Source organism: Apus apus, chromosome 12 (genome assembly GCF_020740795.1).
Source record: "Apus apus isolate bApuApu2 chromosome 12, bApuApu2.pri.cur, whole genome shotgun sequence".
Classification (NCBI taxonomy): domain Eukaryota; kingdom Metazoa; phylum Chordata; class Aves; order Apodiformes; family Apodidae; genus Apus; species Apus apus.
In genome coordinates, this window is record NC_067293.1 from 3,674,083 (window position 1) to 3,701,155 (window position 27,073).

The 27,073-nt window shown below is 44.1% G+C and overlaps 1 protein-coding gene across 9 annotated transcripts in view; it reads right to left on the reverse strand.

Annotated features, from left to right (window-relative positions):
* Positions 1-971: 971 nt before the first annotated feature.
* SLC6A14 (solute carrier family 6 member 14) overlaps positions 972-27,073 on the reverse strand; it is a 43,101-nt gene continuing 16,999 nt past the window's right edge. For 6 of the 9 annotated variants that reach the window (XM_051630600.1, XM_051630597.1, XM_051630598.1 and 3 more), the window contains 13 exons: positions 15,152-15,320; positions 13,290-13,421; positions 11,719-11,880; positions 10,296-10,431; positions 9,423-9,555; positions 7,601-7,741; positions 6,323-6,551; positions 6,114-6,239; positions 5,898-6,016; positions 4,607-4,706; positions 4,244-4,353; positions 3,132-3,299; positions 972-2,524 (listed from right to left, as the gene is read on the reverse strand). In XM_051630600.1, the coding sequence (XP_051486560.1) occupies positions 2,375-2,524; positions 3,132-3,299; positions 4,244-4,353; positions 4,607-4,706; positions 5,898-6,016; positions 6,114-6,239; positions 6,323-6,551; positions 7,601-7,741; positions 9,423-9,555; positions 10,296-10,431; positions 11,719-11,880; positions 13,290-13,421; positions 15,152-15,221 (1,776 nt within the window). In that variant the 5' untranslated portion in view covers positions 15,222-15,320 and the 3' untranslated portion in view covers positions 972-2,374. Of the gene's footprint in view, positions 2,525-3,131; positions 3,300-4,243; positions 4,354-4,606; positions 4,707-5,897; positions 6,017-6,113; positions 6,240-6,322; positions 6,552-7,600; positions 7,742-9,422; positions 9,556-10,295; positions 10,432-11,718; positions 11,881-13,289; positions 13,422-15,151; positions 15,321-16,077; positions 16,146-26,732; positions 26,887-27,073 lie in introns of those variants that run through there. The other 3 variants (XM_051630594.1, XM_051630595.1, XM_051630603.1) reach the window with 3 other exon arrangements.

The following is a 27,073-nucleotide window of genomic DNA, read 5'->3' on the forward strand; positions in this document are numbered from 1 at the left end:
AATCCAGCATACACACGGAGTGGAGGAACACTTCAAGCACCATCGGTGGCCCTCAGGAAGGTGAGATCAAGGAGAAATTGAACATGCATCCATATGTCATAAAAGCATAAGCTTTGAAGTTGGAAAACAACATCTGGTATATGAAGCATAGGACTAGCCAGCTCTGCATGGGTTTGGGGTGTAGAAGGAACCTCCATTAAGTCTCTGTGAGACAATGCTGCCAAGGTCCTCAGAAAGTTCTCTGGCTGGTGAAAGTGCAGATGACAGTTCATACCTGCCAGCAGTTGCAGGGCTCTGGAGGTGCATGGCCCTCACAGCACATGGAGATGCTTCTCTATCAAGGCCTTTTAATGAAGTTAGCCCTGCTGAAACTCCAGGAAAGTCTGATTCTGCTGTCTCACAGTTTACTGACATTTCTCCTTGCTTGTGCCTTTGTCCCTAGACTCCCATTCCTTCTGATTTTATTTTTCTGTAATCAGAGTCAGTCTCTCCAAAATTAAATGTAGAGCTGCCTGGCATTTTTATACGTGGAGCATCGTCCCAGCACAAGGGACCCTTCCCAGGGATGAGCTACTGCCCACTGTGACAGCTTCAATGGATGGTGCTCTGGGGGATGAGCAGCTCAGCCTCCCTCCCACTCCCAGCCTTTCCAAGCACTGGGGTCAGCTTTCTGCTGGTCCATGGCTAGACCATGAGGCTACAGCACCTGGAGTGCAGGAAATGGGTCCTCTTCACCAGTTTCTGTTACCGACTGTAGTCCCACAGTCCTTTTTATAAATTCCCACTCAATTACCTTATTTTCTGAGCCTGCTCCAAAACAGGGCTAGATCTCAACTTCTATAAGAACAGGCTTCTTGGCAGTTCAATCTCCCAAAAGTTTAGGACCATGGAATAGTTGGTTGTACTTCCCACCAGCTGCACCCTCCCACCCTGACTCCATACAACAGGTTAAAACTCCTGCTCCAAAATCATTACAAACAGAACATCACATTTTATTTGCCATAGTGTTGATTTGTCACAAAAACAGCAGTATAAAATATACACCAAGGTATGCAGCTTGGGCAACAAGCCACTACCCACACTCCTTCATGTCCAGAAGCAGTGACAAAGCCCTGAGAGGAAGTGACAGCTAAAAACCCTGCTGCATTGTTCCCAAGGAACCATTATCACAGTGAGAGAGACAATCCTCAGCACACAAAATGTATCCATTCAATCCACAGGTCTTTCTTTTCTTTATCAGGAATTGACTTGTTTTACAAGTGGTCAGGTATCCTTAACCCAACCCACTAGTTCCTAGGTGGAAGCATGAATCTGCATTCCCAAATGCATTACAAACTTCCTAATTTTTCAATAATTCCAGGATTTCAGCAAATTTTGGAATAATGTGCTACCAGGCAGCTCTAACCTTTGATTGGGGTAATGATTGTCTTCTTTTAGCTCAACCAGAACCCTGATAACACTGTTTTGATCTTTTAAAAAGATTCTCCTTTGGAAAGGAGAACCCAAGCCTGAGTGAACGATGCAGAGAACAAACCAACAGGTGAAGTCTTGGTGGGTGTAGGAAAAAGCACCAGAAATCAATGGTTACTATTTCATTCTGCAGAGCCAAAAGCCAGAATATGGAAACATGGGATTTTTGAATTCCAGACAGATGAATGCTGAGCATGGGGCATGACACAGAAGATGGCTCTTTGGAGGATCCCAAGAGGAATAATGAGAAATAGAAAGACCATGTTAAGGCCTCATTTGCCAATTGCCTTGATGGCATTTTTTTTTTGCCACTCAGCATTGAGGTGCAGAGACACAACAAACACACACTGTAATCAACATCGAATCCTGAGCAGCCTCACAGCACTGAGCAAGACTTGGACAGAGAAAAATTATTCCTGTTCCCTGAGCTGTGGTGCCAGGCAGCAGCACAGCCATCCACCTCCCTGCTGACTGCACCCCACTTGTGGGTGGCAAAGCACAGCAGATGGAAGGATCTGCCTGTAGGACATGGGGACCTGCAAGCACAGCACCTGGTAGCTGAGGAGCACCAGGATGTGTCTTTCTCCTCTTCCACACCCAGACCTGCATGGATACTGGTTGGATGGGGTTAAGCATGCCCAGTCCATCAGCCTGGGGAGCCTGCAATGCATTTTCCTGCCCGTTCAAACCTAAGAATCTGGGGAGATCTCAGTGTCTAATTTACCTGTTCCTCCCCAAACGTACAACGCTAAAAATAAATAACATGGCTCGCTTCATCTGGGGCCTGGGTTCTGAAGGGCAGAGGGCTGATTTGGTTTTGTTATTCTTTTCATTGTCACTTTCTAATAGTTAAAGAAAAAAAATAAAAGAGACGTTAAAAAAAACTGTCATCCAACAGGCCATCTCATTGCTGGGTGTATACAAAGCCAGACACAGTAGGAATCTCATGTTCCTTCTCCTTTTTGGGATCCACAACATGGCTGTATCTTTCTCCTCGGTGACATTCCAGGTAGGGACCCCAGTTTGCAGCAGGTCTGCAGCAGCTTAAAATGCGCTGGAAGGCAAAAAAACCAAGAAACACAAACCCCAAGAGTTATTTGATATCTTGCCTAAGTCAGGGTATTTTTAAAGTTCAGTGAAGCTGTAACTCTAGATCTGTTGTGCAAGTCCACAAATGGCAATCAAATCACCAAAGTTTAAAAAAATCACCCCAACTGGCTTCAGTGAATTCTGGACACTGAAGTGAAATCAGCAGGGGAAAGCTGTGACCAACAGGACTCTTTGACAAAGCTTGGCAAGAAGAGCAAACCTCAGATCTTGCACTTGCTTGTTTCTGTGAAGAATGGGAGGCAAGACTCCAGAAAATAATATAGGGATAGAAAGTGATAGAAATTCTTCAGAGAATTTAAAGCAGCTGGAATAGTGGCAGAAACCACGAAAATCATTCTTGAATGTGTGGGTGCATTCCCAAAGAATTAGACTCTGTCTTCTGATCAGGACCCAGGAGGGTACATTTCCCTCTGGTGCAACTACCAGAGGTGTGTCCAATTAACAAACACCTCAAAGTACTGAACCTTTTTTTGAGAAGACAGCACAAGCATTCCTGATAATGCCAGGGAAAGTAAGATCTGAGGCTGTGACAGCTTTTTGTGTGCCTTTACCTGACAAAGGTTTCCTTCAGCTTTAATTATTTTAAAAATAGCGACGATGGGAATCCAGATGACACAGAAGATAATCATGCACCAGCCAACAGCAGTTCCCCAGGCTGGATATAACACTGAGCCATAAGTGGGAGGTGAAAATGTGACCAAAGACCAAACCAAAATTGCCTATAAAAAAGAAAAAAAAAAAAGGGAAAAAGATTAAGAGAGAAAAGCCTGTTTCCAGCTAACTTGAACTTGCACCCTATTTCCAAATTGGTTGAAAAAGGGCTATCTACAAATTCTGCCCAGTTGCCTCTTGCCTCCTGAGTGTGAGAAGAGTTGTGCAGGATTTGGTTTTCAGACATGGCTGAGCAGTAAGACTGAAGGACAGGGCTGAAAGATGAAACTGATAAGCACCATTACACTTCAAGTACATCTTGTTCCCAAGCTGTGTTACTTACAGGAATATGGGAAAGAATCTAAGATTAAACATTGGCAAACGTTGTTGCAGAAATAAGATACCTTAGGAGCAGCATTTTCTGAACTGCAATCCAGACAGATTAAAGGTGATAGGTTGGCCAGAGTGACTTCTCGCTGCTCTTGGATTTGGGATCTTGATAAATTCTCTCCCAGTAACATAATCCAAACATCTACACTCACAACTAGAAGTACAGGAGTAAAGAAAAACTGAGACATGCTTGACAGGACATTAAAAAGTCTCAGTTAGACAAGGGAAAGCTTGGACATTCAAAGAGCAAACCCAAGCCAGGGATCTGTCCTGAAAATGAAATTTCCCTCAAAGGGGAAAAATCCAGGTTTTTCAAAATATTTTCTCAGTCTGTAATGAAGATAATGCAGCTTCTAAAGGTGAAGAACCTGGTTCCTCTGTGTTACTCCTCAGGGTGTAGACCCAGCTCACTAGCAACTGATCTGAAGGTCCAGTATCTCCTGGAGAGGACCCAAGGAGGAGCACTATGCATGGGGAAGCACCCATAGCACGTATCTTGCTTCACTGGCGCTTTCTTTTTACACAAAGCCTGGGCATTCAGCCCTGCATCTTTGCATGGAAACCTCTTCAATATCCAGCTACTGTTCTGTCACACAAACACAATCCGGTCATCTACACTCACCATTAACAGCACAGGAGTAATGAAAAACCAGCATATTCTCCACCACAGCCAGAATAAACAGCCCTTCTTTCCAATCATCATTTCAATGTCTTCAATGAACCTGTTTCCTCCTGTTGAAAGACAATCATAGGGTGCAATGTGAAGCAGGTGCCTCCCTTGCAGGTGTGGTTACTCAAAAGGGTTAGAAGAAAGGCAATGGTCAAGGTCAGTTTCTCCAGTTCTGTGGCAACTGTGGTTCTGTGATAACTTAAAAGCATTAAAGCCAGTTAAGTCATAAATGCTTTATTGCAGTAATTAATATTTACTATATATTGGCCTGGGATGGCAGAGTCAAAGAATGGATTTTCAATGAAAGTAATTTACCATAGATGTAGACGATGCCTATAATCTCCAGGACAGCTGCAATAAGGATTCCCCATCCAGCACAAAAGTGATCTATTAGGTTAACCCAGTAAATTCCTGCCTGTAGAACAAACAACAAGGAGGTAAAAATGTACCCAGTCCCAGTAACGTTTTTATGCAAATAAGTTGTGTTGTGCAAGCCAGTTTAACTGATCACCAGTCTGAGTTTTTTAAATTCCCAGTTCTCTAGGTCAAGTGCACATCTGTGAACATTATCTCATTTAAATATCTCTATGACAGGTTGAAAAGCACCTCTGATGAAATACTGTCTATCTGTAGATTAATAACAAGAGATATATGCACACAAAGTATATCTAGACAGCTGAAAGCAAAATGTAAATTTGGAACTTACTGTATTAAAGCTGATGCTGAAGTTTTAATACTGAGCTACAGCAGCATCTATACTAGTTATCAGTTCAGGTAGGCTTGTACACTCCTACACACACAAGTTTTCCTTACGTGTTAAACAGAGCTTTAAACAGCAGCATGGAATACCAGGATCCTATAGCAGGAAACAAGCTTGGAGCCATTTCACACTCTGGCACAGAAAGTCCCTCACAAGCATCCCTGTCATCATGTTTCATAACTTCTGTGCTTTGCACAACTATCTATTCACCACAATTATCTGCTTCACATCCTCGGTTTGATTACATACACAAATCTGCATTTCTAGGTGGAGTTACTGCAATCAATCTTTACATCCTTAAAAACAATTGCCTCCAGAAATGTTACACAGTATACTTGAAATTCCTTTTATGTATGTGTGTATACAAACACACACACACAGAGAAGTAACCACACAATCTACAGATGCTTGTGAGCTAATAGGCTTTTATGACTTCAATGGGCCATTTCTCAAATCATGTCCTGTTTGTAGTCAGTTCTGAACAAAAAGATCCCATCAGCCTCTACCACCAGTACCCCCAGTGCTGCAGACACACTGTTTGCCAATGCTTGAGATTACACAAATTGTCTCCTGATCTGAGGAGCAGTAAATCAGGTTGGTGGTTCCCAGGCTCTGTACAGGTCTTCTATTTAAAAGTATATCTCGGTTCAATAATCACAGAAAACCTCAGGTTCTTCAAAGCTTCCCTCTGGGACTTCATTTGCATGTCCAGGCACACTGGCAAAATTCAAGAGTCTCTCAAATCGATTCACACAAACAGGGAAAGTTGGAAAGGAAATTTTGACTCGAGTTCATCACTTGCAGCATAATTAAACTCATAGCCAAAACCAGAATTCAATGTCTTACCTGAGTAACACAGATGAGACCGAGAAGGAAGAGCAATATGCACACTCCCAGGGTTATAGGGACTCTTAACTTTTTCATCACTTTGGGATATATATCTTGTATGGTGGTTGTAAGTGTTTCTGCAAAGGAAGGAGTGGGAGTTTTGAGCAGAAGCAGCAGAATTAAGAGAGGTAATGGTCATTTGAAAAGCCATGGGTTACTTAAAATCCCACTCACCTATGGTGGCAAACTGAGAGTCAAGGCCCAAGAGCAGAAGCATGAAGAAAAACAAGAAGGACCACAGAGGAGAAACTGGTAACTTGGAGAGAGCCTCTGGGTAGGCTACAAATGCCAGATCAAATCCTGGAAAGTAGTGAAAGGAAAAGGTTATTGACATGGCTTGGCCAAAGCAAGTCCTGATAGTGACAGTGTGATGATCAGCCTACCTGAGTCCACGACCTCCGAGACTTGTCTCTCAGACACGAATGCCATGTGTCCCAAGATGGAGAATATGGCAAACCCAGCAAATATGCTAGTGAGGCAGTTGATCACACAAACTAAAATGGCATCCGAGTAGCAGTTGTTGTGGAACTTATTGTAGGAAGACAAAGCAACAAGGCCACCCCAGGCCACAGACAGGGAGTAGAATATCTGGGTGGCTGCATCTTTCCAAACCTACCAGAAATAAGAACAAAGGAATTACTGTACTATTTAGAGTATGTATCATAAATATTAAAGTCTACCCTCTGTTGAAGTTCCAGAATTTTTCCACATTTAGCCTGAATATTTAATTCTATTTCAAATGAATTTTAGAGTAGGTGGGATATAGCACACAGGTGACCTTGCAGTCTCAAGCACAAACAGTACCTTCTATGATTTACAAAGGTCACATCCTGAGTATGTTGCCAGATATTTAAATCTTATTGGGCTAACCCTAAAGAAGAAATGAGGGTTGTTGAGATATGAATCTTGTCACACTGCCAATGAATAAGGAAAATCAGGAGCAGGTTGCAGGAGGGAGAACTTCCCAGGTGCACTCCTGCTTGAGTTCCTCACACCATGACAAGACAAACCACTTCTGCCTCTGCTGCAGCCCCTCAGTGAGCACCAAATGCCCACAAAAAATAGGACAAATATTGCACTTGATGTCTGTGTTTGGTAAAACTGAACCAACGTTGGCATCAGCCAGAAAAAAAAAAAATCCAGGCTTCCTTTGCACAAGGTGCCCTTCTTGGTCCACCTAATTTCCCAAGGTAATTTCCCAGGCAAAGCACAGCCTGAATTTCAAACTTAGGGGTCCCTCCCATCTGCTGTTAAAGTCCCTTGAAATTATCAGCAACCACAGAAAGTGGGACACACACAAGAGTAACACTTGATCCCATAGCAAGAACTTTCTCAGCAGGCCTTGCTAAAGTGAAACTCCAGCATGATCCCCTGAGAGCTGCTCAGAGGCAATACCACAGTTGTCATCACAGTCTGGTGTGGCAGGAAGGGGGCAGAGGGTGGCTGCTTTTTAGGTTACACGTAGCTTGGACTTCTGACAGAGTAAGAAGGAGCCTGGACTTCCAATAGAGCTGGAGGTTGCTGAAAAAACAGAACCCAACTGCAGATACAAAATACACAAGTACCTCACTGGATAAAAAGAAAAGAAGTTGCTCTGCAGGTGACAAGCCCACAGAACCAAAGAACTGTGTCATATTTCTGGGGCCAACACCACCTCTCACCTCTGCTTCCATCAGCTTGGTGATGTTGGACTGTCTCCCAATATAGTATTCGATGCCATCCAGAGCACCTTCCAGGGTGGCACCTCGCACCAGCAAGATGAGCAGGATGACATATGGGAAGAGAGCAGTAAAGTAGACAACCTGCAGGAAGAAGAGCAGAGACGCACGTGAGAAGTGAGGGGATGCACAGACTTTGCAGGAGGAATGGCCAAAGTTTTAGAGACTGCTGGTACATGAAAAACAGGCAACCAGGGAAGTGAAGGCATGCTGAGCACTAAACCATCTGGCTTAGCCAGTTCTGGAGCTGCATTCCAGCAGAAGCAGAAGGCACAAGCCACATATCCACTTCTCAGATAGCACTTGACCAGTTCCAGCAATGTGTTTTTTGACATAGTTTACTGGTGTAGCAAGGCCTGGACTCAGCTACCCCAGAGGTCTAGTGCTAGGCAATGCTTCTAGCAAAGGTGAACCAAAAGCTGGTCAAAATTAGGTGACCAGGATAGAATGATCTCTTGCTGAGAGACTTCCTTGACTGGAAACAAGGACTTTTAGGATCTCTCAGACACAGATCTTTCTTATTGTTTGCCTATGCAACTTCCAGCTGAGATCCAGGCCAGAGGCAGGGCTAAGCAGTGCTATTATCATGCAGGCCACATTCAGCAACACTCTTGTTTCTGGACTCTTAGTTTCAGTGTTACGCAGACAGGTAATTGAGATGGTACTTCTGGTTACATCAAGCCACAGCATTGCACCATCATAGGGTGACTCTGCCATTTCTGAACACCTCCTTCATATTTGCTTGGAATGGTGAATTCTCTCCGTTCTTCATCTTTGCCTTGTTCCAACACAGCTAGATTCTTCTGAGTCTTACCTTCCACCTCAGAGAGGCTTATCTTCATGCCAGAAGAGAAGTGACAACAGGAAGAGAAAATTTCCAGGAACCCAAAGAATGTGAATTAAGAGGAGCCACGCAGAACAGCTGTGGCTGGGAAAGCACAGATACTCCACCCTGAAGTCCTGAGATGGACAGTCAAAAGCTCAAAAAAGAAAGTAGAATAGGAGACATCAGACTGAGGAAAGCAAGTCAGCAATGAACCATGGAAAGGCACAATGACAGAAGGTGAGAGAAAGAATAAAGGCAACAGAGACTGAAGAAGCAAACGATGGAAATGCAACAAGAAAGGAGTATGGGGAGGAAGGAACTAAGCCAGGAAAAGGGCTTCAAGCAGGGAAGAAGTGACATTCAGCCTGCCTGAAATCTGGAGAAGAACTGACCCAGCATGTGGAAATAGGAGCTCAGCAGAGCCAGAGTCTGAAAACAGGCTCCTATGGACCTGGACCCTAAAAGTAGCTTGAAATCTTAAGTACAAATAATATGTCACAACCTGGCAGGATCCTGCACATGCACATCTGTTTGCAGGACTTGACCTGTATTGTCCAAACATCTCAACTAGTCAGAATGTGCAAATAATTATTGTGTGTTCTCAGGGTGTGTCCCTGTGCATGTAATCACAAGCACGTGAATCTTCCTAACAGGCTGGGTGGCTGCCAAAAACTCAGCTGGAGTCACCTGCATGACAGCAAGATCCCCAAATACATAGCAGCCCTGGTGGAGCTAAGAGACCCATGTGTTAAGTAACTGTGGTGTCATCAGCACCTTAGTCGTATTGTACGTAACTATTACAAAGTCAAGGAGCAGAAAGGTCTAATGCTGATTCCAGCAGAGGGCTGTGGGTTAGGACAGTATCCTGCCTTGTGCTAACCTTCCCCGAGTCCACCTGACGTTGGAGGAGCAGTCTGCTGGTTGCTCCTCTTCACCTACCTTTCCAGAAGATTTGATTCCTTTAAACAACGCAGCTCCAACAATCATCCAGGACAGGAGGAGGCAGAGAGCCAGGTACCACACGATGTGACCAGTCTCATCCAACCCACTCGAGCGCTGAAGAGCCACTTTACTGAAAGCACAAAATGTTGCAATGAGAAGAAGGTGACAGAGGCACACAGAACTCATCTTCTTGAAGGAAGGTGAGCTAGTTTCTGCAGATATTCCAAGACCCTTCCATGAGCGTGCAGTTAGAACTGCATGACCAGCTTGAAAAAACTGAATATTTAACTGCACTTTTTCCATCTTTTTTATCAGCCCTCAGCTCTCCATACATCTCCCATCAGACCTACCTCAGCTCTTTCTTGTTAACCATTAATTCTAATGGCAAGAGAAGAGCCTGCAAGAATCAGTTCCCAGGAATTCAAGGAACTTGTGGCAAGCTGAAACTATGTGGCTAAAGAAATTTCACAACAGGCCCAGATTCAGAAGAAGCTGAATATATGTTGCACATTAAGTACTGAGAAAAGTACAGGCTATACAAAAAGATGCTAAGTAGTCCCTGCCAGGACTCCAGAGAAGAGGATTTCTTTAAGCTGGAGTATTTTTCAGTTCAGTACAGGTTGACTCATTTGCTTAGGTTTTTTGTTTGATTGTTTTTGAGTGGTTTTGGGGTGTTTTTTGTTTTGTTTTGTTGTTGTGTTTTTTTTAAGGACCCAGACTCACCAATTAAATTTTAAGTCTCCTCTGCATGCCTTGCATGCTGCCCCAGCTTGACTAGACTGATTCTGGACAGCAAAAAAAAGACAGAAATAGAAGGTACATTCAATACTACAATGCATTTTTAACAATTTCTTTAAAACATTTACTTACTCCCAGTATTGCTCACTGGGAAACTGCACTGGTTTGTAGTTGATGGTGCCATTCAGACATGTGAGATTGTTGCTTGTGATGAACGAGTAATTTACATTAATGATTTTTCCATCTATGGTTGTATTGCAGTCGCTTACTGAAAGCAAGGAAACAAGCAAGAAAAAGGGAATGTTAACACAGTGATGACTATTATAGAAATCAGACTATGACAGCCAATGTTTTCTAAACAGTTACAGCATCGGTTTGCCTGCTAACAGTATTTAGAAACAAACCTGAACTATCACTTGCAGTTTGACTTTTGTTACTTTAACTGTAAATCAAACCACCAAGAATCTGGTGTGCTCAGCTCCACCTTTCACTTGTCATCAAGAACACTTGCAAAAATCAGAACTGAAGGTAGTTAAGATTGTAGCCTTGGTTACACTATGAAAATCTTTGTCCCAAACCAGTGTGAGAGACAGATCATGCTCTAGCAATTTCATCTTATGGCAGAGGGCTTAGTAGAGCTCTTGTAACACTTTCCTTAGTGGTGGGTGAGGCAATATTTGGTTTTTTGAGGTTGGGATTTTTATATTTTTTTTTTGCCAGAACATACAGTAAAGAACAGTGTATCAACATTTACTGGAAAAGCCTTGTTGAAGCCTATTTCAGGACAGCTTCTTCACTTCAGTGTTGTAATCCTTCAGCACTTAGAAAACTTATGCTAAAATATTTTTGTTTAGCCCATAAGCAAGAATCAACTTTTTGTTAAACAAAGCATCTCATCTTTATTTTATGAAACCTATGAATCTTAGAAGAGATTTTCAGCTATTTGGCAAAGAGAGTTAAAATTACATTAACGTTTGGCAGCACATTTCCAGCTACTAACTACTAATTATCTCACCAACTTCACCTTTTGCCTTAAACTGGTCTGATATGGAAACTGGTGAGATAACAAGTGTGCTGCCAAACATCACGAACAATAGCATAGAGATAAGTTCTGAAGAGTTAATAAAGTGTGAAACCAGTGTCTCACCCATGCTCAGGACTACCACAGCCACAGGGGAGGGAAGGGGCAATGGGAAAAACCCCATAAAAGTTAGAGCAATGATTTTGCTTCAGGAAAGTCGGGTATTTGCTTTGCCAATGCAAGCCCAATGAAAGGCAAACAAGGTATTTCCAGGACCATATGTAGTAGAAGTAACCTTAGATTTATAAAGAAGGGGAAAAAAAGGATCCAACAAGGTTTCAGTCCAGCTCTTTGTAGATTTCTTAAGAACCCAGAACTGGTAGAAACGATGCAGGCAAGCATCCTGCCCATGGGGCAGAGCTAAAACTCCAGGATGGACTTTTCAAGCTGCCTTACTCCTGCCATTTCTCCCAGAAAACTCTACCAACTACAATTATCCAAACCAGCAATATTAAGCCCTATTAAGCACAGTACCTATTCGTGTTTTGCTGCAAAACTCATCTGCCCAGGAAAAGCAATCAGACCATGGCAGCACTTTTTGAAATGAGGCAAATAAGTAGTAGAGTGCATAAGCAATGATAACGTTGTAGTAGATTGTCACAAACGTTGAGATGATGACCATCGTAACACCCACTCCTAGGAAAGACAAAAACATGGTCTCTTAAGTACCTCAAACTTAAGCAAAAACAGGTAATAATGGCCTTCACTTGACATTTAAAATGCTACATGGGAAGAAGTAGAGGTTGTTTTTACGCTGTTGGCTGTTTTTTTAAAAAATAATTTTAAGCAGGAATCAAGCAGGGAAAGAGTTAAGCCACAAACTGAGGGATGTGACCCAAACTGAGCATCTCAGGTGTAATTTTGACACAGCGTTTGAACCAGGCCCACAGAAAAATTGGACCAGTTGCTAAGTCCAAGCCTACAGGAGAAACTCAAAAGTCTAAAGGAGAAATTCAGTATTTTGCTCTCAGTTCAGTGGGAAGCACTGACTGATTAGTAAAATAAAAGAAACTGTACCAAGCCTGACCAAGCCATTATACAAGACTGTATTTAAAGTATGTATCTTCACAGACACATGAAGTATTTGATGTGTCTATAGAATTTTGCTTTAAAGTTCAATACACAGCTCTCATGAAAGGTTGCTTGTGCTGCAGAACTGAGATTGGCAAGAAGAGTAGGTGCTCAGGGAACCAGCCAGACTCTGATCCCTTTTGTTTCGGTAAAGGTGGCAAGTAAAATTCTTATTGCATCAGAAAGACACTTCCTTGCTCCTACATTAATTCCTCTGATAAGGAGGATAAACAGAACCAATTGCATAGTCCTTTTTACTCATCAGTACAGGACCTGGATGTACTGGAGTGAGTAAAGCACACAGAATTGTTTCCAAACAAATCTCCCTATGAAATTCAAACCCCCAGAGAGACAGAGTGCAACTATTTCTCTTATCACAAGAGACACCTCACCTTAGATGCTGGAGTCTAGCCTATTTTATCATGCCAGCAGATGACTCCCAAGGCAGTGAGTTGGATGAAAATGTGCACAGTATTGCATAAAGCAATCAGACCCATGAGCCTGTGCGAACACTGGCAAGCAAACACAGAATTAGGCCATCCAACATGGACCTGCCTTGCAAGCTACACAGGACATAAAGTGTAAAGAAACAATGATAAAGGTAACTTCTAGAAATTCTTTTCAGTCTGCTGCAGACAGGTGTTTAACTGAGGTTTTCCTCTCACAGATCAAACAAGGTGATTTTGTTCTGCTTGGACAGCTGGAGTTAGGGAGGTGTGCTGCATAGCAGCAGGAGAATCATTGATAAAACCTCTCAGAGTTGATAACCTTTTTGGGGAAATCTTTAATCCACATCTGTTTATTAATTAGATAATAAGGAAGATCTACCTGGGAACATAATACTAACCTTGTAACATTCCATTCTCTACATGGAAATCAGCTTCTCAGAATTCGTAACTTTGTTAAGAAATCATTATTTAAAATCTGTTTATTACTAGAATAATAAAGATCTAAGGAAACATCATAATACCAACCTTGAAACAATGGTAATATTCTCCAGACAGAAATTGGCCCTAGACTGGCAAACTGGCCAAGGGAACATTCCATGAAAAATAAGGGCAAGCCAGCTAATGCCAACATCAGGGTGTATGGGATTAGGAAAGCACCTGGGAGGAGAGAGGGGAAAAAAACAAAACACAAACACACACACAGAGAAAACAATTAATCTTTCAGCACTCATGAGAGTTCTTCCACATTTTATACTCCCCTTTTTCCCCGCCTCAACTATCCCTCTGTGGGTTTTTTTCCTTTTGCAGAATACAGAGACATGCTTCTAAATCCTGTTTTCTGTAAGACTAAACGTGATGAGGAGACACCTATTACCAGGTGAGCTGGTGATTTACATGGGATAGTTCTTCTTATAGAGTGAAAAGGATTTTACAAAGACACACCACTCTTATACAAGCAGGAACACTGCTCAGCTGTAGGCACCATTGGCTTGGTCTACTTTCTAGTTTATCTTCCAGCTTTTAATTTAAAAAGAGCTATTCCTTCATGTACTTAGCCATGATTTGAAACTGCCCTGTTGGAGTAGCTACTGGACATCAAGCATGAAAATTATTTTCTATGGCTGGCTGACTCAGCACAGCTCTTGTCCAAGTCCATTTTAAGGTGCACATTAACCTGGTATCAATGAAAGCCCTGTTCTGGGAAAAAGACTGGCATGTCTTTGTGTGCTGGGAGAAGATAGGGCAAGCGAGAGCACAAGTTTCCTGAACACAACCCGATACCCCCCACAGGAATCTGTTCTCTTCACTCTCAGTGAACTTAAAGCAATCAAGGACCCAGTTCTGCAAGGAATTGCAAATACCTGCTGTAATTTAAGGAAGTAAATAGTCCCACAGAATTAACTGGATTACTCCTGTGTTTCGAAACAAGGATGTAACAGTTGCCTTTATCAATGGTGGGCAAGGGACACTGAGCAGCATACCAGCAGCAGCACAAATATCCTTAAAATGCAAAGCTTTCTGCTGCAGCAGCTAAGAAAAAACACACCTAGTAGAAGGGCCAATGTCATGACTTTTTTTGCTGTCATAATTTGCCTCAACAAAACTGTAAGTAACACAACCTGGCCAAACTCATTCCAACAAAACTTCTGTACCAAGAATGCCACCTTGTGTTCTACAAACAGCTCTAAGGACTCTGCTGCATTTACAGTCCAGAATTTGGCTTCTAACGAGTGTCAGGTAGAGCTAATAAGTACATACAAGGAAGTCCTCTGCAGTTACTTGGCATTTACGTGCTCTTTAATTACCAGTGGTTGCCTGGCAAGTAGACAAAGCCCTGGAAGAGCAGCCAGTGCCTCCATTTGGCCTTGCCACTAATTCATTGTGTAAGCAGGTAGAGGCTCTCTCTGCCCTGTGCTTCCCGAGTATCTGATGGGGATAATTATTGAGCTTGGCTAATTATTCCAGCTAAGCTTGTTTGCCTGGCAGAACAAAAGTGCAGAGGGGATTCAATTGCTCTCTATAAACATATCAGGGAGGTAAGCACTGGGGAGGGAGCATAGCTGTTTAGGTAGGCAGAGGATATTGGCACAATGACAAAAAGATGCATGTTGGTCTCAAGTAAATCAGAAGAGTTCTGGAATTCTCAGGTGGAAGTTTACAGCTAAACACGATTTCACTCTTCAGCTGGTACCCAAAAAGCAGAGAGGTGCCTCTTACTCCTCTTCCCACACCCATCATAGCAGGCACTATCCCACTTCCTAGGCTGATGCTCACATCCAGCTTTGAAAAAAAACATGCCCAGCCTCAAGGCTGGCCCTTGGAGCTGGCCCTCCCCTCTCGGTGATAGCAAGGTGTGCCCACCCAACACTGCCATTCAATACAGGTACCTCCGCCGTTCTGGTAGGTGAGGTAGGGGAACCTCCAGACGTTGCCCAGGCCCACAGCATAGCCCACCATGGAGAGCAGGTAGTCGCCTTTGTTCGACCAGTTGCCACGCTCAGCGTTCTCATCGCTGGCACTGGCGTGGGCATCTTTCTCATTTGTCAAACTGAAATCCTTGGAAGAGAAGAAGAGGGAAGGCTCAGGATCATCCCATAGACAACTGGGACAGTCATATCCTCATTTCTCTGTCCAGAGCAGCATCTTGGCACCATTTGGCAGGGCAGCTAGACTTGGTGGGCAGAGCCAGGTGGGCTGCCAGTCCAGCTGACCCCTGGCAGGACAGCACAGACCTGTGAGAGAGGCTCCCACCAGGCAGTCCAAAGAATATTCATGGCCAGTTTTCCCCTTTTTCTACCATAGTCCCCTATGCTGTTAGCTCCTGGGGCAGCACCTCCAGGGGACTCCCCTATACTGCCCCTGCCCATGCCCAGATGCCCTCATACCTGCTCAGATGTTCACCCCAGCACATCTTCACGTGCCAACTTTAAAAGCATTTCTCCAGGTGCCTTTCACACCTGCCCAAGTGCTCATCCCTCCGTACCTACCCCAGTCCTCCCCTCTTCCCATATGTCTGGATCTCATCTGCCCAGATAATTTCATACCTGCCCAGGTGCATCATACCCCACCAGCCCAGTGCTCCTGTGGCTGCCCAGGTACCTGCACCCTACTTGCCAGAGTGCCCCTGTGCCTACCTGGGCACCTCCGTATCCTACCTGCTCAGATGCACCCACACCTGCCTGTGTTCTTCCACACCTTCCCAGGTGCACCCTCACCCCACGTGCCCAGGTACCCCCAATATCCCACCTCCTCAGGTACTTTCATACCTGCCCAACCGTCCTCACACCTTCCCAGCCACCCCCGGCAGCCTCACCTTCTTCTTGCCGCAGGAGAGGAAGCCCGGCAGGCTGAGCATCCCCATAGCTGCCGTGGCTGCTCCGCTCTGCCCGCGCCTACCTGTGCCCTTTATCGAAGCCGCGTCCCGCCCCGCACCGCCCTACCTGGAACTGCGGCCCGGGCGGGGCCACAGGTGATGCGGCTCCCCCCTTGGCCGCCGGCCCCAGACCCGTGCCCGCTTCCCCGCCCCGCTGATCCTCCTCCAGCCTCTCGCCCACTTCCTTGGGAACACCCACCCACCTGCCTGACCTGACCCTACCCGGCCTCCTGCCCACTTCCCTTCCTAAACACCCCCTTGCCCTCCACACGCCCCCTCCTCCCCGCCTTACCCCGACCCACTTCCCCTGCCACACACCAGCCCCCAGCCCAGGCTCTTCAGCCCTGCTTGCCCACCTCTGCCCCCCGCTCCTTGCCCTTCTTCCCTCTCTACCAGTACCTACCCACACTCCCACCCCCTCGTCTCCTACCCAAGAGGCTGCCAGCTCCCCCATCACACGCTGAGCTTCTCCTGAGCACCACAAGCCCGACCCCACTACCTCTCTGCTCCTTCCCACACAGCCACTGCCCAACTGCTTCACCTGCTCCACCTGCAGCCATTTGCCCCCAGACCCTGCTCGTGGCTCCCTCTCCACCCACACCTGCCTCATTCCTTCTTCACCTGCTTCATGCTGGAGACTAGGAGATGAAAGCAAAGGGCACAAGGGGGTTAAGCAAGTATGGAAGCTTCAGCTTTGAAATGCACCTTCCACATGCACGTGACAGGCACAGAAAGGGAAGGTCATAAAAGCAAAGCCACCTCCAGAGGGGGAATTTAACAAGCAACGACTTGAAGACCTTTTCTGAAGCACTGCCCTGCTTCACCCACCACAGTGACCTTCCCCAGGCATCCCCCAAAACACGCAGGAGGACACTGCCCAGAGCACGTCCCACGTACAGGCACAGGGGGACACTGGGTGACTGGCTGTTTAACAGCTCTCCGCCATTTCTAACTGCTCTTTCTATGTGTCTTTCAGACCCACATTGAAACAAACACACACTTTCTGTCCTCAGTTAGTGTGACTTTTTGAGTAAAGCACTACTCAGCATGGCTCCATCTAGCCAAGGCTGAGAGGTGTATCAGGAGCCAGGAGTGTGTGGGACAGTGTCTGAAAGATAGGAGGGTAAAATCAGATTGTATTTTATCACCCTGTGCAGCAGGTTCTCTAGGAGACTTCTATTTTAGAAACTGGAAGGATGCCAAGCTACTCCATCTTTGGAATGAAAAGTGAGCACCAGAGAAGTGTCCTGCCAGGACACAAGCTTTGGGGACAATAAATATATTTAAAAAAAAAATAAAATAAAATCTGTGAAAATGCTCCTTCATGGGCTGCTTGGGAATTCTGGAAGCAAGTGGCCAAGCCTGAATGCCAAATGCAAACCTTCAGGCTGGTTCTGCATGGAACAATACAAAAGTCACCCACATTGAGAACACTGAGAAATCAGTCAATGTTCTTCCAAAGACTATCTCACTGTGCAGAAACTAAGTGAACCTTTTTGACAATCCTCACCTGAGTTACAAATTGAAAACAAGATGAGATAGCACAGTTTTGGGTTGGATTCTGGGCAACTTCAGTATCTGTGGGACACTGTCTCCCCAGGGGGAAACGGAAATGTTCCTGTAAACAGTGCTGGGCCTGACAAAAGCTGTGAGTTCTCTTCCAAACTCATGACTGAGAACTGGTATCGGCTTCTTTAGAAATGAGATGAGATGAAAAACAAGCTGTTAGCCACAGCCTCTCCCCCATTAGGATTAAGTGCATGTTGTAATGTTGGGGAGTCACTGACTGTGGCATCCTCTCTGTGCAACTCAAGATGACGAAAAGTAAAACTGTGCTGGAGGTATCACTCCTGGGATGTGTTGTGTTTCTGACCATGTGGAAGTTTCATCTCTTAACGTATTTTCTGTATTTAAAGCAAAATAAAAATCACAGCACTGTCAAAATTCTTGAGGTGAGAGTTGGGTATCATTAAGGAGAGAATTGTGCCTGGAGCAGGGCTTTGTTTTTCCTCTGTGTTAGCTATGCAGCTGAATAGCACAGCACTTGGGTTTGCATTCACTAGAGTCCATCAGGTTGAGCCCTGAAGGCTGGTTCCTCACAGCTGCCGTAGCCACCCATGGCCAAGCACCCTGCAAGCCATTTACCACTGGAATGTCTCAGTTAGAAACAGAGATAACAACCAGCAAGCCCGAGTGAGCCTGCATCTGCCACAGCTGAGAGATCCCATTGCCTGACCAGCAGCATAGCTGAGGTACCCAAGTAACAGTTTTAGTTTGGAAAGCACGCCTGGATTACTGTGAATTCCACCTACTGAACACTCTGTTCATCCGTTGTCGGGGGGAGGGGATGATAACCTTAACATTCTGACAACACAGCAAACAGTTTGGCCATTTCCTAGGAGCAATGAGCTCCCATGTTTTCCGTTTGGTTGCACCAGTGCAATTATCAGATGTTGGCTATTGCCCTCAGCGAAGACAAACCCAACTAGAGCAAAGCAGCAGTTGTGTTTGGTGTGCTTATTTAAGAGCAAGATTAGTAAATTCTGTTTCTTAATCTGTATCTTCTGCAACAGCAGTGGATGCGTGCCCGGCACACACACTCAAAACTCATTCAGCAGACAAAGCTGGGGCTCGTTTACTTCTCCCACTCCCGACTGGCAGGAACTAAACACCAGAAAACCCCCTCTGCACATAAGAGCAAAGTGTTTAGAACAGCACTGATCCTGGCATTCAAGTGGTAAGAGGATATCACTGCTGTGCCTACGAGGCAGGCAGTCCTCTCTAGGAAACAGTGATCCAGAAAAGGGCCAGGAGTGAGCACAAGAGTTGCCTGCAGCCTTGCCATCTCTAACGTGCACGAGTCCTGGAGAAAGAGTCATGCATCTCAAACCAAATCAACTTTTCTCCGATCCAGAGAAGATCAAGCAGCACCATCAGCTGCACATGGAAGTGTGCACCTACCAGACATGAATAATGTAATTCAAAATAATGTCTACTCTAGCTGAGAGCCCAAAATAAGCATAAGCCCAAGTGCAGGAATAATGACTGTTGTTCTGTAAGGCTAAGAGGCAAACCCACCAGCAGCACAGGGATGCTACATGCCAAAAATTGTGGTGAAGAACTACATAGCTGTATTTGCTGGCTGACCAGAAACAGCCTCCTCACATTTTATTCCAGCATCAGCACAGCAGCTTCCCTACAGCTACAGGCAAACATCAGGTAGCAGTAAAACATGCAGCCAGAAAGAAAAAAAAACCCTGAAAATACCAACCCTCCTCCAAAAAGAACTCAAAAAACCAACAACAACAAAAAAAGCAAACCACAAACAACCAAGGAAAAAAACAAACCAAAACCAAACCACCACACTGTGCTGGCCGTCAGGATCAGAGGAAGATGACCTAAACCATCTCACCACCCCAGCAGCATGTAATGACTCTCACCCAGAACCCCACGACCACATAGAACTCTCTAGAGGAGAGGATCAGGAAGCTGGAAGGGACTGCTATGAACTGCCAGATGAATCAAGGCAGAAAATTTAGGGTGTTGGCTCCTGCTGCTGAAGGAATTATTCACTCCTCTACATGTGAACAGAATCAAGCCCTATAGTTCACATTTAAATCAATGCTTTCTGGTTAAGAAAGCATCCTCCTCAATTTAAAAACCAGGTGATAATGAGCAATCCAGTTTCCTTGGTGGTGAATTGAGCAGTAGGTGACTGAGACCAAAACTTTATCCTCCAATTTTAAAAAAAACAACAAACAAACAATAAACCCAAACCAATAACTGGTCAAGTAACCCATGAAAACAAAGCAGCATTCTCCATCTGTTGAGAAATGTATTCTTTCAGTGTGTGCCTGATGTAAACAAGGTGGAAGTGTATGCAAAAGGAAGGCATGGCAAGCAGTGGCCCTCCTGCTCAGAAGAGAGGATGGAGAGGTTTTTTTCAGATTTTATTTATTAAAGGTGTAATGAAATGGAAATACAATAAATTTTGATTCAGAAACTTAGAAAAGAGGCATTGAAAGTTTCCAGCAGTGCCTGAAGCTTTTGGTTCACTAATATAATACTAATTAATACACTTTCCTATGCATGATGTAATCATATTCAACACCTATATTGGCCTAATCTCAATGATTGGTGCTTGATCAGATTTTTTCCCAACCTCAGCACTTTTGGATTTGTCTGTGTGGCCATGTCAGAGGTGATAAGGGCAACAAGGTCATTCCTGCTGAGCTACTTGCCTCTATTCTGCTATCATAATCTAGAAGAGGCAGCTGAAAGCTCCCTCACTCATGTATCTCCTTGTTACAGAACAGTTACACAAGTGCTGTAAATACAAAATGTCTAAGCCTGCTAACTCACACTGCCAGGAAAATCTCTTTTTATATTTGAGGGCAAAGGCTTGAGACTATATGGGCAGCAGATTTGCCTTCAGGTGTTTTTAGCAGGCTGCAATCTGCAGTTAACCTAACACACACTAATCAAGGTAGTGATGGGGAGGTTTTACATATGCATGTAGGAGATATACAAGGCAGAAATAAGCTTGCTCAAATATACCAGTAAAACTGAAAGGCTCTTCAGTACTGATTTTCTACTACGTTGAGTTTGGAAGATGATTTTATTGTCCCTGGCACTCCAAAGGGAGCCACAAGCCTCCATCCATAAAATTAATAAAGATGTTTTCAAGACTATTTGTGAGATTGTCAGTTTTGTGTCTGTGGTCCATTGATCTCCACATGAGATGTCCCAGTCTCTGAGAACTTGTCCATTTGGCTGATAATACTAAAGTTGTCATATGGGAATATAGGATGCTTCTCAAACACAGAGTTCCATCTACAATAAGAAGCAAAGCAACCAAAAATGGACTAAGGTGTTTGAAGTAGGATTAAACAGAGGGTGTCTATATCAACTGTGCAAACCTCTGAAAATCTCTGCTGAAATACTGACTTGCATGAGAGTTACCAAAGTGCAGGGAACAACTTTATTTGCAGCCCAGGGCTCCTAATTCCCCCAGGTCTGCTTCCAGACATGATCCAGAGCATCTCAGCTTTCCCTGGACAAAGCAGCCTGGTGCCAAAAAAACATCCAAGCCTGTCCGAGACAACTCAGGCAGGTCTCACTCCACCTATCCCATCCCTGACCACCCTGGAGGCACGCTCCAAGCACACTCAACTTGTCTTTGAAGGACTGAAACACTGTATCAATGCAAAACCCCAGGTATCATCTCATGGAAGACATAACAACATGAGAACTTGCGATTATCAAAACTTAATGACTGGCGAGTGTGGAGGTGCTGGACTACAACGACTTGTCCATTGGGAAATGTGTCAGAGGTGGGGCCAGGAGAAACTAAGGAGTCATTTTTAATTGAGGAAAATAAAGCCTAGGCATGAGTACAATCCTAATTACCAAATATGCTGAACTGAGTTCATCAATCACTAACAGTTTAATTTTCAAATTCTTCCCCAGTGTCAAGTGCCAATGTCTGTGGAGCTCAGCAAGGCCAGGAGATGCTGGAAGGTGGCTTGTCTGGGTGTTTTTTTTTTTTGGTTCTGTACCTTCTTGCTAACTTACACAAAACAGCTTTTCACAGAAGATAACAGAAAGGACTATCCCTGAGGAGCTTTTGCCTGACAGTAATGGTTTGAAATACAGGCATTGACCACCACAGAGCAAAGAGACCTTTCAGCTCAGTTCACCTTTCCTTGAGGTAATCGTATACATTAACATGGAGTTATGTGTTGTCTAAGAGAACAATCCCTATGATTGTTCTCCTTCACAACAGAACAGTCAGGCTGTTAGCTGTGCCCAACATCTTAGGAAGGGAAATACCTCCGTTAACACTTTCCTTTGTGTGATAGCTCATCCTGCATGTTAGCAATTACTCTCAGAAATAGCTCAGCCAAACCAGTGGGACTTCTCACATAAGCAAAAAAAAACAACCCTGCATTATGTAATAAAACCATAAAATCACCCATTACAATAAAACAATTTCAATCTAAAAGGTAAAAGCAGGATTCACACATTATTATCCACTGTAATGTAGTACTTCTCCATGCTTCCAAGCCACCAAAGTTACAAGGACAGTAAAACAAAAATTACTTAGATGAACATCTTCAGGATTTTTTTTAAAAAAGGGCATTCAAAAGAATAGGAATGATAGAGGTGTTAGTTTTATTCCCACTACTATCTAGTGCTTCTACAGCATCTTCCATTAATTGCCTTAGAAATCCTTTGCAACAGAAATTGGTCTTTCTACACTCTTTTTACAAAGAGGAAGGCACAGGTGAAATGTTTTATGCAGAGCCTGTTGAGCAGGAAACATGTGAACAACAGTGGACACAAGGACTGGACCCCATGAATCTCACAACCCATAATCTCCTTGATTCTCAGCACAGAACCTCCTCCCCTTTAAAGCCAGGGACAACACTTGTATTCCTCTCAAGCAGGGAAGAAAGCCGACCCATAATCACTTGGAGAAAGCTTTAACTACAAACACCATAAATTATTTTAATACCCACAACACACGCTTTGGTTGCCACAAAACTTGCCACTCCCCTGACTTTCCTTCCCAGGCCTTGAGACTCTCCTTCTCTGGCTCAAGATCTTCTGAACTGCCCATCCTCACAGTCCAGCACCTCCTCTTCTCCAGCAGTATCAGGAGCAGCCATATCTGGCCCCAAAAGCTCAGTGAAAGGGCCAGAACCTTGGCTGGGTGACAGAGGTGAAGGCAACTCCCCCTTTCACCTGGCTGTGCCATTAGCAAGGGGGCAGTGGCAACACCTGCTTGGAGGTGCATCCCCTGAGCATGCTCCCAGAGCACCTGCCCCAACAGCCAAAGGGATGCAATTTTCTGATTTAAAAAAATGATTTTATTTAGGCCACTCAGAGCTGTCAACACTGAGGAACCTCAGGATCTTCCAGGCTGCCTGAGTTCCCATTCCTAAACACAGGGACCATAGAGTTTGAACATGTTAGGGTTAGGCAGCATCCTAGCATGAGACTTCTAGGATTATAGTTAGGGATTATAGTTCCACTTAATTGCCACTCTGGGTTGGTAATTTATTTTGAGGAAGAGCCAAAGTCTCAGTCAGACTTCAAGGAGTCTCAGAACATTAAGGGACTGAGTGGAGTCCTGATGTGAGGTCTCAGTGCAGATGTGCATCTGAAAGGAAATTCTCAGAAGACATTTTGCTGTTAGTCATGCAGAGTAAAAATTCATCTTTCCTGGCAACTCAGCTTATTTACATCTTATGGCAGCATTTTAGGGTCTGTGGGTTCTGTGGGATCAGGGCTCTGGATGGAACAAATAGAGTTTTACCTCTTTTCCCTCCGTGGCAAACACCACTGCACAACGAACAGAGAAAGACTGTTTATCTTTTTTAGTTCAGATATAAGAAGAGATTGAAAGATACAGCACTGCTACAATTAGCAGGAAAAATGTACAGCTACCATTTACAAGAATGCTGCTGCTGAATGGCTAAATGTATTAATACACTACTAGTAATTTAATTATAATTATATAAGTATTATTATACCACCAGGTTACAGCTGCTTGGCAATGTGAAGGGTGCCCACTTCTACAAATATTTTACTCTATAGGACTAAAAAATATACACTGCATTGTGCTCAAGCCTGAAGAGATTGAATCTTCTTCAGAACATGTTGTTTTACACTGTTCCTTTTTTATTCTCAAAGAGCCTGCATTTCTTGTAGCTGGTTTTAACAAGTTCAAGTGAAAAATACTTATGAAGGCACATTTTTCCTTCAATCTGGGGCAGTTACCAGCACCTGATGGCACTCAGCCACCTTACGGATCCTGAAGCTTTGCACAGTTTTCTTCAGTCAATAACTTCTTTGCATAATCTTGGTCTGGAAATCCAGTAATCTCCCGCACTCCTCATCACAAATCTCTCCTTGACTGGCAAGCAAGGGAGTAAAGTTTGCACAGGAGTGTAGGAATGTGAAGTAAGAAACAGTGGTGACATCCTTTCCATGCCGTGAAGCAAGAACCTGGCAAGGGACACCAGGACGTGTCACAACAGCAGTGATTACTGGGACAGGAGGATTGAGTAGCTCTGGAAAGTTGGGATATAATCTGTGATGAACAGTAAATACTGATCTGTAGAGGACTAGCTGTGAGAAATGCCTCGGTTTGTAGTGAAAACCTGGCTGTGATGGCTGGATGATGTTCAGTTGTCAAGGGCTCACCTTCCACCTGGGTTTTTTTTACAGACAGTTGCAAAAGCTGCAGGAGAGAACCAGATTTTCTGTCCATGATCGAAAAGTCTAGAACTGTTTCATGCAGCATTGAGGATGTGCAGCTGCTTTTAGGACTGTGTAAAGAGGCTGCACAGGTTTCTTGCTGACTCCTGGTAGCCACTAGGAGGTTAAAAATAGTAACAAGCCCCAGAGTTTACAGGATGGCTCCTTCAAAACCAAGAAATGGTCACAGAGATTTGTTTGTTTGCATATCCAGATACCTGCTTTGCAGCCATACCTCCCACGACAGCATGAGCAGGCACTTCTGTCATGTCCTAGCAGCCTGAGGTCTGCAGTGAAAGCTTCATCTTTTCAGGCTGTGGAAAGGAGAGGACCTGCCTCGATTAAAGAACCTAATCATGGGATGTGGTTAGATGCTTTAACCAAATCAGGCTCTGTCCTGCTGACAATCATGTCACATAATTGTTTTGCCAGTTGCACAGCCCAATGCCAGGAGTCCTGGGAAACATCCTGGGAAACTTCCCTCTGTTATTCCATCTGATTCCAAGCACATTTGAGCTGATACTTCAAGATTTGGTACAAACCCTCCAGAGCTGTTGCAGTGTTGAGAAACTGATTCATTTGAAACAACAATTTTTGAGCGTTAATTTTCATTTTCAATTGATGATTCATGTCCAAGCTCTTAGATCCTATGTTTATTGATTGTAAATTTGTACAATTTCATTAACTCATCCCATGCCACTTTGTGCTGCTGGTGTTTCAAGGTAGCTTTTCACTGAAGTCATCCTAGTGGTAGATACCAACCAAAGGGTAACCTTACAAGCACTGGTTCCAGCAGTACTGGTTCTGGGACCAGCAAACCTTCAGTTCTGGGAAACATGCCAGTCTTGCTTATACAAGATTCTGTGGGTAGGAGAAACTTTTTTTTTTAGGCAGAGCTTTGTTAGTTCCATGAAAATTTGTGTTCTGCTTTGGAGTGAGGGGTCTTTTTTGCTTTTGTTTTTCACTTGTTCCCTAGAAAATGAGCTTTGATGTTGAAATGTAGTTCCAGGAAGAAGGAATTGTTCAGCATGTACCTTGGTCACCTCTGTGCTGCTTAAGTGAGAGTTCACTGAAGGAAAAAAAAATCAGTAGAAAGAAAATTGGCTTTATCCTGGTCCAAACCAGGACACTCTGTTCTGCTATGCATGCTTGGAGATAGAACAAGACATCCTCTGCATCTTCCTAGGGTGTAAATCATGGTTGCCTCCTTCACTGGAACACTGAGGAAGGGCTCCAGGTGTGTGTGCAGCAGGAAGATGACACTGATACTAAAGTAAGCACTGGTAGTACAAGGGGCAACACGTGGAGTCCTTCCAGCACAGGGTTAATATTGGCTGCCTTCCTCTTTCAGACATTTCAGTGCTTCCCAGTTCCTGGCTCTTGCCAGTATTTGGTGTTTCTTTACAGGTTAAATGACACAGTTTTGTATCCAAACTTCTTTAACTACTATCACTCCTCGCCAAGTGAACATTGAGCAGAAGAGGAAACACCGTGGTAGAAAATCAAGCCAAACAACGGGGGTTTGTATTTACCCACTTGCTTCCAAGATAAGACACTCATGGTTTTTTCATGTGCATTCAAATGACATGCACTTGGGGCTCATTCTGGGTGTGTGTGAGGCAACTGGCTGAGACACTAGACAAATAGGTGTACTCATTTGTTAACCTCAACAAGTTTACGAGGAAGTTGATGTTGTGAAATAAACCTTTTCCTATCAAAGACTAAATGACTATTGGTGATACCAATTAAATTGGACACTGGTACATTCTGGCACATCAGGATTGTTTCCTAAGGCTTTTCAGGATTCACTGGCTCACTGGGCAATGAATAGCTTTCTTCATGGGCATGTGTTGCCTGATAAAGTGGGTGTGGATGGTGGAGAGGAAACTGAACCCTAGACAAGAGTTCAATCTGCCATCCTGGCACAGAGTTACTGCTGGCTGTTTATGTAAAGATTGAGGTCTGGTCCTTCCTTATCTGCCTAAATCAAGGCCAGATAATGTCTCCACTAGTTAGACTATTTCAAGGACAATGTTTAATGACATGGACACCTGTTTTATGCCTTTCACTTAGAAAGATAAAGATTGCAAACACAAGAATCCACTCACCATGTGGCACAGGTGACACCACAAGGTCAGGGGTTTCACAGGCACACTAAGGTCACAAATGATGGAAGAGGCAGCAAATGGCTAACTTGCTAGCTTTGCTCCAAAATAGTATAGATATTTACCACCTTGGCACTTGGGTCTTCTTCTTTACCAAAAAAAAGGTATCAAGCATTCTTACTACAGAGTCAGAAAAAAAATAAAATTGAACATTTCTATAAAGACCTGTTAGAATGGATGATCTGGAAGGGCTCGTCCTAGTGGTGTCTTTAGCAGGAAAGATCACTGTGCTGTCAGAGGACAAAAAGCAGAGGTTCTGGGAAGGGCAGGTCGAGATCATGCAAACCAATATGCTATGGACAGTAGAGTCATTCCATTCCCCTCTCAAAGTGATGAAACCTCAATTTAATCAGTTAATGTTTTCCCCTGCTCCTCCAGACAGAGCTTTGTTCCAGTCTGACACCTCTGAAGTCCAAACATCCTTCTTTTATCAACTATACTTGTGCTTAATTAGCTTTTTTTCCCCTCCTTTGCTGCTATCCTCCCCTTCCCCTTCTTCCCTCCCA